This window comes from Lampetra fluviatilis, chromosome 60 (assembly GCF_964198595.1).
Source record: "Lampetra fluviatilis chromosome 60, kcLamFluv1.1, whole genome shotgun sequence".
Taxonomy (NCBI): Eukaryota; Metazoa; Chordata; class Hyperoartia; order Petromyzontiformes; family Petromyzontidae; genus Lampetra; species Lampetra fluviatilis.
This window is the reverse complement of record NC_136334.1, coordinates 4729670-4742340: the sequence shown is the minus strand read 5'-3', so window position 1 is coordinate 4742340 and position 12671 is coordinate 4729670. Positions and strand designations below refer to the sequence as shown.

At 41.7% G+C, this 12671-nt stretch overlaps 1 protein-coding gene across 1 annotated transcript in view; it reads right to left on the bottom strand.

Moving 5' to 3' along the window:
• LOC144950934 (tudor domain-containing protein 3-like) overlaps nt 1-12671 on the bottom strand; it is a 261619-nt gene that overhangs the window by 238354 nt on the left and 10594 nt on the right. The window contains exon 2 of the mRNA XM_078881115.1: nt 2313-2397. Within this exon, the coding sequence (XP_078737241.1) occupies nt 2313-2397 (85 nt within the window). The remainder of the gene's footprint in view (nt 1-2312; nt 2398-12671) is intronic.

The window sequence follows — 12671 nt, the reverse complement described above, 5'->3', positions numbered from 1 at the left end:
ACTACTACCACCACCAACACCACACCACCACTACAACCACCACCAACACCACACCACCACTACTACCACCACACCACCACTACTACCACCAACACTACTACCACCACCAACACCACACCACCACTACTAACACCACACCACCACTACTACCACCAACACCACTACTACCACCAACACCACCCCACCACTACTACCACCAACACCACACCACCACTACTACCACCAACACCACCCACCACTACTACATCTACTATGACTACCATCATCTCACCACCACTACCACTACTACCACCAACACCACCCCACCACTACTACCACCAACACCACAACACCACTACCACTACTACTACCAACACCACACCACCACTACGACCACCAACACCACACCACCACTACCACTACTACCACCAACACCACACCACCACTACTACCACCAACACCACTACCACTACTACCACCAACACCACACCACCACTACCACTACCAACACCACAACACCACTACCACTACTACTACCAACACCACCACCACTACCACCAACACCACAACACCACTACTACCACTACCAACACCACACCACCACTACTACCACCAACACCACTACCACTACTACATCTACTATCACTACCATCATCTCACCACCACCACCACTACTACGACCACCAACACCACACCACCACTACCACTACCAACACCACACCACCACCACCACCACTACCACCAACACCACTACCACTACTACATCCACTATTCCCGCACCTCCGATTAGCAACGGTTGGCTACGTATGGCGCGCAAGAAGTTCAATGTACATACAACACCACTACTACCACCAACACCACACCACCACTACTACCATCAACACCACACCACCACTACTACCACCAACACCACACCACCACTACTACCACCAACACCACCCACCACTACTACATCTACTATGACTACCATCATCTCACCACCACTACCACTACTACCACCAACACCACCCCACCACTACTACCACCAAAACCACACCACCACTACGACCACCAACACCACACCACCACTATGACCACCAACACCACACCACCACTACTACCAACACCACACCACCACTACCACCACCAACACCACAGCACCACTACTACCACCAACACCACACCACCACCACTACCACACCACCACCACTACCACCACCACCACACCACCACTACTACCACCAACACCACACCACCACTACTACCACCAACACCACACCACCACTACTACCACCAACACCACACCACCACTACTACCAACACCACACCACCACTACCACCACCAACACCACAGCACCACTACTACCACCAACACCACACCACCACCACTACCACCAACACCACACCACCACTACTACCACCAACACCACACCACCACTACTACCACCAACACCACACCACCACTACTACCACCAACACCACACCACTACTACTACCACCAACACCACACCACCACTACTACCACCAACACCACACCACCACTACTACCACCAACACCACACCACCACTACTACCACCAACACCACCACACCACCACTACCACCAACACCACACCACCACTACCACCAACACCACACCACCACTACAACCACCAACACCACACCACCACTACTACCACCAACACCACACCACCACTACGACCACCAACACCACCACACTACTACTACCACCAACACCACACCACCACTACTACCACCAACACCACACAACCACTACTACCACCAACACCACCCCACCACTACTACCACCAACACCACACCACCACTACGACCACCAACACCACCACACTACTACTACCACCAACACCACACCACCACTACTACCACCAACACCACACCACCACTACTACCACCAACACCACACCACCACTACTACCACCAACACCACCACACCACTACTACATCTACTATCACTACCATCATCTCACCACCATCATCTCACCACCACCACCACAACGACCACCAACACCACCCCACCACAACGACCACCAACACCACACCACTGCTACATCTACTATCACTACCATCATCTCACCACCATCATCTCACCACCAACACCACTACTACCACCAACACCACACCACTACTACATCTACTATCACTACCATCATCTCACCACCACTACTACTACCACCATCAACACCACACCACCACTACTACCACCACTACCACAACTACATCCACTATTCCCGAACACACGATCAGCAACGGTTGGCTACGTACGGCGCGAAACAAGTTCAACGTACGTACAACACATACATGCAATGTGCGGGGGGGGGAGAGGCTTGTGCTTACATTGAGGGCAACTTTGACGATGGAGTCCGTGTCCACGCCGGGAGATAGCCCCTTACATTCTTCAATCCCCTTTTCCGACAGATGCCTGCGGGCGAAACACCGGGGGCGGTGGGGCGGTGGGTCAGAGACGCAGAGGTCAGCCGCGCGAGACGCGGGCGGGGAAGTTGGGGGGTCCGCTCCACGCGGCCGGTTTGCGAGCGTCAGGGGTGGCGGCAACGTGGGAAGAGTGTCGCACTCGTCGAATGTAAAACCCTAAAGCGGCCCCGACACAGACCAAGGCGCGCTTGCCAACGGTACGAGCCCGCATCGGTGTCCAACGCTGACGGGATGTCAGAGATTCACATTCTTGGTTCTTTCGGTAAAGTCAAGTAGAAGGGAAATAATAAAATAATATTAAACATTAAAAACACATTTCGATTTAAAGCTTTCGTGACTGCAGGGATTCATCTTCTTGGTTCTTTCGGAAAAGTCACGTAGAAGGGAAATAATAAAATAATATTAAACAATAAAAAAAACATTTTGGTTTAAAGCTTTCGTTACTGCAGGGATTCATCTTCTTGGTTCTTTCGGTAAAGTCACGTATTTTATTATGTTTTATTTGTATTATTTTATTACTTCCCTTCTACGTGACTTCACCGAAAGAACCAAGAAGAAAAATTAAAAACATACTAATAAGGTTTTTCCCCTTTTTTTCTGGCAACAAAACTGACACCTTTTGCAATGAATCATGTTTACATTAACCACAATACTTGCAGTCAAATGCAAACAAAAAACAACACTCTGATAATTTATGCATTTCGATTTAAAGCTTTCGTAACTGCAGGGATTCATCTTCTTGGTTCTTTCGGTAAAGTCACGTAGAATGGAAATAATAAAATAATAAAAACAAAACATAATAAAATAATTCTCACGACGTTTCGGCCACAACGCAAGCAGCCGTCCACAGGTGAAGAACAGGTCTTATTTTATTATTTCCATTCTACGTGACTTTACCGAAAGAACCAATAAGATGAATTTATGCATTGTCCTTGAAACGGATTGGTCCACACCAGAGACAGCTTTCTTTAGAGCCTAGTCTCATATGGTGTTCGACCAGATGACGCCAAAAGGCGCACAGTTCAAAGACAACGCACCACCAGAGTAATGAGAGCTCAGGGTTAAGCAGCTACATCATGGGACCTCCTTTGCCAGTACCAACATATACTAATAGGGGTTTTCCCCTTTTTTCTGGCAACAAAACAGACACCGTTTGCAAGGAATCATGTTTACATTAACCACAATACTTGCAGTCAAATGCAAACAAAAAACAATACTCTGATAACTTATGCATTGTCTTTGAAACTGATTGATCCACACCAGAGACAGCTTTCTTTAGAGCCTAGTCTCGTATGGTGTTCGACCAGATGACGCCAAAAGGCGCACAGTTCTAAGACAACGCACTACCAGAGTAATGAGAGCTCGGGGTTGAGCAGCTACATCGTGGGACCTCCTTTGCCAGTACCAACATATACTAAACCCTATTAGTATATTTCGGTAGTGGCAAAGGAGGTCCTATGAAATAAAAAAAATGTCAGAAATGTTCGTTATTTTCGCTCCGTGCCTATCGCTCTTGAGCGGTTTCATCGAAAATCCCGCTGTGTTCTTTTGACACCGGAGCGAAAGGACCAAGAGAAAAAAGTTTAGATGGAAGCATATTATATAATTCTTTGGTTCTTTTCGGTTAAGTCACGTCTAAAAATAAAATAATAAATTAAAATAACATATTACGACGTTTCGAATGCAACACAAGCAATCATCATCAGGTATAAAAGAAATAGCAACAAAAATCTAACTAGAAAACTATAGACAGACATAGAAGCAGACACAACGGCACACAAAGAGAGGACACAAATCGGCACAAAGAGAGGGGTCGTTTCTGTGACGGTCCCTTAAAAATTATTATATAATTTTTACGACGTAGAATTGTAATGTATTACTTACTGTTAGTAACTCAGCTTATTGTAGAGTATAGTTAGTATACTGATGATACTATGTAGTTTATACTTTAGTTGTTTACGTGGTGGTTTTAGTTAATCCAGCTACATACTATTAACACTCCTTCCCTTCATTAATGCTACCCCTATCCCCTCCCGTTGATGCTGCTAATCCTGCATAATGCACGGGCATAATTAGTACTATTCACATTCCTGCATTTCCCATAAATATGCTAAATTCCTCTTGATATGTAAATTATTTTGTCAAGGCGCCCTTTCCCCCCCCTCCCAACCCAGCTTAAATATACGCTCCAAGCACGTGTGCTGTTTCATTCAGATGCTGTCTCCCCGACAGACCTGGTTTTCACCTGAGGACGGCTGCTTGCGTTGTGGCCGAAACGTCGTGAGAATTATTTTATTATGTTTTATTTTTATTATTTTATTATTTCCCTTCTACGTGACTTTACCGAAAGAACCAAGAAGAGGACCAAGTACATTCGAAAAGACTCGGAGAAGTCAAGAAAACGGAACGTTTCTGTTTGAAACCAGAGGAAATATTTTGCCGACCAATCTCCATCCCCGATTTGCACCGGGTCGTACGTATGTCCGATCATACGGATGCTGAACTTCTTTCGCACCCTACGTAGCCAACCGTCTTAATCGGAGGTGCGGGGGATGGATAACAAAACTTATAACCAAAAGCAGTTTTAAAGGATAATCTAGAAATACCATGCAGGGAAATTAAAATCCCCTGTACCGAAACTCACTCAACTATGGTTTTGTATTCCATGTCATGCCCATAGCAAATGGAAAACAACATTGCTGGAACTGAAGTTCCACCAGCCAAGAAGAATTTCTCAACAGCCTATTTAAATTCCGAACTTGATTTAAAATACACATTTACTTGCACGTCTTTCACACGCTCTGCCTAACACCGGTAATTTTTTATTGAAATTCCTCGTACGCTGTAAAGTGTTACTCTTTAGCCACTACAGATGCATGTTGATGCGCCTACATTGTGTTGAAATTGCGGTGTAATCCTTCTTACGATTTGTTGTTCTATACGCTAACAAATGTAACATCTTCTTGGTTCTTTCGGTAAAGTCACGTAGAATGTAAATAATAAAATAATAAAAATATAACATAATAAAATAATTCTCACGACGTTTCGGCCACAACGCAAGCAGCCGTCCTCAGGTGAAGAACAGGTCTGTCGGAAAGACAGCGTCTGAAATTTCAGACGCTGTCTTCTCGACAGACCTGTTCTTAAATCCTTTATATTAAGTTCACTTGCTTGCTTGCTTAGGACCGTGCAAATCTTTCGGTCGTTTTTTAACCCACTTCCCGTGATCCAATCCAGCTGACATTTTGCACACAGATTCGTTGTGCGTGACAATTTATTTTCGTGAAAAAAAAATTCCATAACTTTACACTTTTTAGGATTTTTTATTTTTATATTTAATTACCAATTGCTTAATGGTGGCAGGCAATAATCTGACCCATAGGTGGCAGCCATCTCAAGCCAGAGGACGAGAGGACTCTAGCCGCCACGCATATAAAGGATTTATAGTGACAAACTTTGTTTTTACGGGTTATTTTTTTTTCAGACACTGTCTTCTCGACAGACAGAAACGTCGTGAGAATTATTTTATGATATTTTATTTTCATTATTTTATTACTTCCCTTCTACGTGACTTTACCGAAAGAACCAAGAAGATGAATCCCTGCAGTCACGAAAGCTTTAAATCGAAATGTAACATCTCTTACAAGGTACTACTCCGTGGCTCCATCTTGCAATGCAGCCATCGGCTGAATATTACTCACCCACGCCATGAAATTAAACTGAACGATGGCCACCCCTTCCCAAAAGATAATCAATCTCGACCAATTCTCACGCGGTTAACGGAACAGCGTCCCGAAATGAAAGGAGCTTTGAGGAATGACAATCCTATGAATGTGGTTTCATTGCAAATTAAACGTGCACTTGTGCTTTCTCTGCACGTACGCCGTGCCCGAACATGTGACCCGGTTGTTTAGCGCCAATTATCTCAACGTGGTTATTTAGGGTGTCGGCGCGGACACGTTAAACGTGGCACGGAATTGCACCAAACTTGTGGAAAGCATCCGCTCTACTGTCAGCACAAAGGAGACATCAATGCCCGTCCCCCTCCACACACCATTAGCAACTGCACCAGGGGAACGCAGGAGAGGGGAGCAAATTAAATGAAAAGCAAGATCCTTGACTTCAAAGAGGGGGAAAACAAGTATAACCCGTAAAAACAAAGTTTTTCACTCTAAATCCTTTATATGCGTGGCGGCTAGAGTCCTCTCGTCCTCTGGCTTGAGATGGCTGCCACCTATGGGTCAGATGATTGCCTGCCACCATTAAGCAATTGGTAATTAAATATAATATTTTTGTCCTAAAAAGTGTAAAATTTTGGGAAAAATTTTTCACGAAAATAAATTGTCACGCACAACGAGTCTGTGTGCAAAATGTCAGCTCGATTGGATCACGGGAAGTGGGTTAAAAAACGACCGAAAGATTTGCACAGTCCTAAGCAAGTAAGCGAACTTTATATAAAGGATTTAAAAAGAAAGCAAAGACCTTTTCATTTCAGACCCAAATATGTCTAGCCGAAGCACTAAATTGACACTTAATAATTACAAGTGTAATTAACACGCTCTATAGCACCGCTTGATTTAAAATTCATTTAAACCCCCCCCCACTTAACCCTTCAACGCTCCGATATGCCTGCAAGTTGCGGGGTGGGTGGTGTCTCCTCCGTTCAACGCCGAATCATCGGAACGCGCGAGCGGGTTTCGGCGTTCATTTCGTTTCGAGAGGTGTAGTAGTAGCAGCAGCAGCAGCGTTGCTCTATGAGACATCTCTTTTTCCAGTGGCACAATATAGTAGTCGGTTTTTACCCTTATAAACTGGTACAAAACTGACACCTTTATTCAAGGCATCATGTTTGCAATAACCACAACACAAGCAGTCAAAATGCAAACAAAAAGAAGCAACTCTGATAACAGTGCATATTATTATCATTATCAGAGTTGCTTCTTTTTCTTTGCTTTTTTGACTACTTGTGTTGTGGTCATTGCAAACATGATGCCTTGAATAAAGGTGTCAGTTTTGTACCAGTTTAAAAGGGTAAAAACCTACTACTATAGCAGCGCTGCTGTTGTTGTTTTTAAAAAACGTCGTTACTCACCGCAGAGAACCGTACCTCCGCACGCCCTCCCGTCGTGGACTTTTACTTCCGATTACGTGAACGTCATCGTAATGGAATGGGAAGAAAAACCGATGACGTACACTTACGTACGTCATCGTAAAGGGTTAAAATGTTGCTACATGAAGGTGCTGATCGAATGTGTTGTTCATCTTCTTGGTTCTTTCGAAAGAACCAAGAAGATGAATCCCTGCAGTCACGAAAGCTTTAAATCGAAATTTTATTGTGCTTTATTTTTTATTATTTTATTATTTCCATTCTACGTGACTTTACCGAAAGAACCAAGAAGATGAATCCCTGCAGTCACGAAAGCTTTAAATCGAAATTTTATTGTGTTTTATTTTTATTATTTTATTATTTCCATTCTACGTGACTTTACCGAAAGAACCAAGAAGATGAATCCCTGCAGTCACGAAAGCTTTAAATCGAAATTTTATTACGTTTTATTTTCATTATTCTATTACTTCCCTTCTACGTGACTTTACCGAAAGAACCAAGAAGATGAATCCCTGCAGTCACGAAAGCTTTAAATCGAAATTTTATTATGTTTTATTTTTATTATTTTATTACTTCCCTTCTACGTGACTTTACCGAAAGAACCAAGAAGATGAATCCCTGCAGTCACGAAAGCTTGGAATCGAAAAGTGTTTTGATGCTCGTGACAAAACTGGGCAACGACACATTTTGTCATAGGCCTAACTTCCTCTACTTACGAACTTTCAGATGCGCACAAACCAGTCGGTATGTCGAAATGCCTGCCACCTTCGCAATAGATGGTGGAGGTGGAATATACATCTGCGGAACGTGAAGAACCGGTGGCATCTACATCTACGGGAGATTATACAACTTTGAAAGCAAGTTCCCCGCGTTGAGTGTACATGCCGTACAACACGTTCGAAATCGACGAAAGTAAAGTCTTACTAATAGGGGTTTTCCCCTTTTTTATGGCAACAAAACTGACACCTTTTGCAAGGAATCATGCTTAACATTAACCACAATACTTGCAGTCAAATGCAAACGAAAAACAATACTCTGATATCTTCTTGGTTCTTTCGGTAAAGTCACGTAGAAGGGAAGTAATAAAATAATAAAAAATAAAACATAATAAAATAATTCTCACGACGTTTCGGCCACAACGCAAGCAGCCGTCCTCAGGTGAAACCCAGGTCTGACTTTACCGAAAGAACCAAGAAGATGAATCCCTGCTGTCACGAAAGCTTTAAATCGAAACGTAAGTTTCATCTTCTTAGTTCTTTCGGTAAAGTCACGTAGAAGGGAAGTAATAAAATAATAAAAATAAAACATAATAAAATAATATTTTTCTTATTTTATTACTTCCCTTCTACGTGACTTTACCGAAAGAACCAAGAAGATGAATCCCTGCAGTCACGAAAGAAGCTTTAAATCGAAATTTAATACTCTGATAATTTATGCATTGTCCCATGATGAGGGAGTAAAGTTCTCACCAACAAATTGACTTACGAACAGACCTCTGGAATTCTAGATTTGAAGCTTTCGTGACTGCAAGGATTAATATTCTTAGGTTTTTTCGGTAAAGTCACGTAGGTACAAAAATTTTAATTAATAAAAGTAAAATAAAAATCACGACGTTTCGGAGGCAACACAAGCTTCCGTCTTCAGGTGGAACCGTCACAGCCACGACAGCTGTATCAAGTAAATGAGAGAGATGGTATTTCTTGTGATCTCTCATTTACTTGATACAGCTGTCGTGGCTGTGACGGTTCCACCTGAAGACGGAAGCTTGTGTTGCTTCCGAAACGTCGTGATTTTTTATTGTTTTATTTTACTTTTATTAATTTAAATTGTTTTACCTACGTGACTTTACCGAAAAAACCTAAGAATATAGACCTCTGGAACCCAAGTCGTTCGCAAGTAGAAAAATAAAGATGAGTTCCTGGCCAAATGAGTGTGCAAAAGCGCTCACCTCCCACTTAACAGCTGTCAGCCATGAGTGAAAGCGCTGCACATGTATTCCTTGATTTACAAAAGGGATGCGTTCTCATGCAAAAAGAAAACCAGGGTCGTCTAACAAAATATCGTAAAAATCATCTCTCATAAATGTATATCTCTCATCACTTTATCTCTCATCACTTTATCTCTCATCACTTTATCTCTCATCACATTCTCTCATCACTTTATCTCTCATCACTTTATCTCTCATCACTTTATCTCTCATCACTTTATCTCATCACTTTCTCTCTCTCGATACGGCGGTCGTGTGGCGTTCTCGATGGGATTCGCGGATAGCCAAACATCGCGGATGGCAAAGTTTGTGAATGAACGAGGCAACACTGCCCTCCACTGCTCCTTGCTTGAAGTGGAAACTGCGTCGAGGTCACGCGGACACAATGTGGGCCAGACAAAAAGGTTCAGTGAGGGACCTTTCTACGCCAGTAACGAAATATTACAATAAGTTTTACACTCTTTCTGACAATTAAACAATGAGGTTAAGATGTTCAAATGCGGTGGGGTCACACAGACACAATGTGGGCCAGACAAACAGATTCAGTGATGGACCTTTCTATGCCAGGAAATAAATATTACAATAGGTTTCACACTTACACTATGAGATCTCTTTTACCAGTGGCAAAATGTAGTAGTAAGTTTTTACCCTTTTAAACTGGTACAAAACTGACACCTTTATTCAAGGCATCATGTTTGCAATAACCACAACACAAGCAGTCAAAATGCAAACAAAAAGAAGCAACTCTGATAACAGTGCATATTATTATCATTATCAGAGTAGCTTCTTTTTGTTTGCTTTTTTGACTGCTTGTGTTGTGGTCATTGCAAACATGATGCCTTGAATAAAGGTGTCAGTTTTGTACCAGTTTAAAAGGGTAAAAACCTACTACTATAGGTTTCACACTTTCTGGCAATTAAACAATGAGGTTAAGATGTTCAAATGCGGTGTGGGTCACACAGACACAATGTGGGCCAGACAAGCAGATTCAGAGATGGACCTTTCTATGCCAGCAACGAAATATAACAAGAGGTTTTACACTCTTTCTGGCAATAAAACAATGAGGTTAAGATGTTCAAATGCCACGGGGTCACGCAGACACAATGTGGAGCAGACAAGAAGGTTCAGTGAGGGACCTTTCTTTGCCAGGAACGAAATCTAACAGTCGGTTTCACACTTTCTGGCAATAAAACACCTGATGACGATTGCTTGCGTTGCGATCGAAACGTCGTGATCTGTTATTTTTCTACTACCCACGTGACTTTACCGAAAGAACCAAAGAGTATGCATTCCTGCAGTCACGAAAGCTTCAAATCGAGATTGAAACAGCGGTGTTAAGATGTCTAAAACATTTCGATTTAAAGCTTTCGTGACTGCAGGGATTCATCTTCTTGGTTCTTTCGGTAAAGTCACGTAGAAGGAAAATAATAATATAATAAAAATAAAACATAATAAAATAATTCTCACGACGTTTCGGCCACAACGCAAGCAGCCGTCCTCAGGTGAAGAACAGGTCTGTCGAGAAGACAGAGTCTCATTTAGAGGACGGCTGCTTGCGTTGTGGCCGAAACGTCGTGAGAATTATTTTATTATGTTTTATTTTTATTATTTTATGTTTTCTTTTTTTCTTTTATGATGTTTTGTTTTTATTATTGTATTATGTTTTATTTTTATTATTTTATGATGTTTTGTTTTTATTATTTTATTATGTTTTATTTTTATTATTTTATTATTTCCCTTCTACGTGACTTTAACGAAAGAACCAAGAAGATGAATCTCTGCAGCACGAGACAAAAGCATGTCTGCAGTAAACACACGTATTTGTGAACATGTAAACACAAAAACATGCTCTGATAATGATACCTGCATTGGCTTTGAAACGGATTGGTCAGTTTGTAATGTAGTGTGTACACAGTATGTGCAATCTGCGGTATATGTATTGTTGAGTATATAGCATGAACAATGTGTATATGCAATGCAAGTGTGTAGTAAATATGAGTATATAGTGTGTGTACAGTATTTCGAATGTGAAGTAGTGTGTAGACAGTATGTGTAATGTGTAGTAGTGTGTAGACATTGTGTAATGTGTAGTAGTGTGTAGACAGTATGTGTAATGTGTAGTAGTGTGTAGACATTGTGTATAATGTGTAGTAGTGTGTAGACATTGTGTAATGTGTAGTAGTGTGTGGACAGTATGTGTAATGTGTAGTAGTGTGTAGACAGTATGTGTAATGTGTAGTAGTGTGTAGACATTGTGTAATGTGTAGTAGTGTGTAGACAGTATGTGTAATGTGTAGTAGTGTGTAGACAGTATGTGTAATGTGTAGTAGTGTGTAGACAGTGTGTAATGTGTAGTAGTGTGTAGACAGGATGTGTAATGTGTAGTAGTGTGTAGACATTGTGTAATGTGTAGTAGTGTGTAGACATTGTGTATAATGTGTAGTAGTGTGTAGATATTGTGTAATGTGTAGTAGTGTGTGGACAGTATGTGTAATGTGTAGTAGTGTGTGGACAGTATGTGTAATGTGTAGTAGTGTGTAGACATTGTGTAATGTGTAGTAGTGTGTAGATATTGTGTAATGTGTAGTAGTGTGTAGACATTGTGTATAATGTGTAGTAGTGTGTACACAGTATGTGTAATGTGTAGTAGTGTGTAGACAGTATAGTACGGTGTAGTAGTGTGTGGACAGTATGTGTAATGTGTAGTAGTGTGTAGACAGTATGTGTAATGTGTAGTAGTGTGTAGACAGTATGTGTAATGTGTAGTAGTGTGTAGACAGTATGTGTAATGTGTAGTAGTGTGTGGACATTGTGTAATGTGTAGTAGTGTGTAGACAGTATGTGTAATGTGTAGTAGTGTGTAGACAGTATGTGTAATGTGTAGTAGTGTGTAGACAGTATGTGTAATGTGTAGTAGTGTGTAGACATTGTGTAATGTGTAGTAGTGTGTAGACAGTATGTGTAATGTGTAGTAGTGTGTAGACAGTATGTGTAATGTGTAGTAGTGTGTAGACAGTGTGTAATGTGTAGTAGTGTGTAGACAGGATGTGTAATGTGTAGTAGTGTGTAGACATTGTGTAATGTGTAGTAGTGTGTAGACATTGTGTATAATGTGTAGTAGTGTGTAGATATTGTGTAATGTGTAGTAGTGTGTGGACAGTATGTGTAA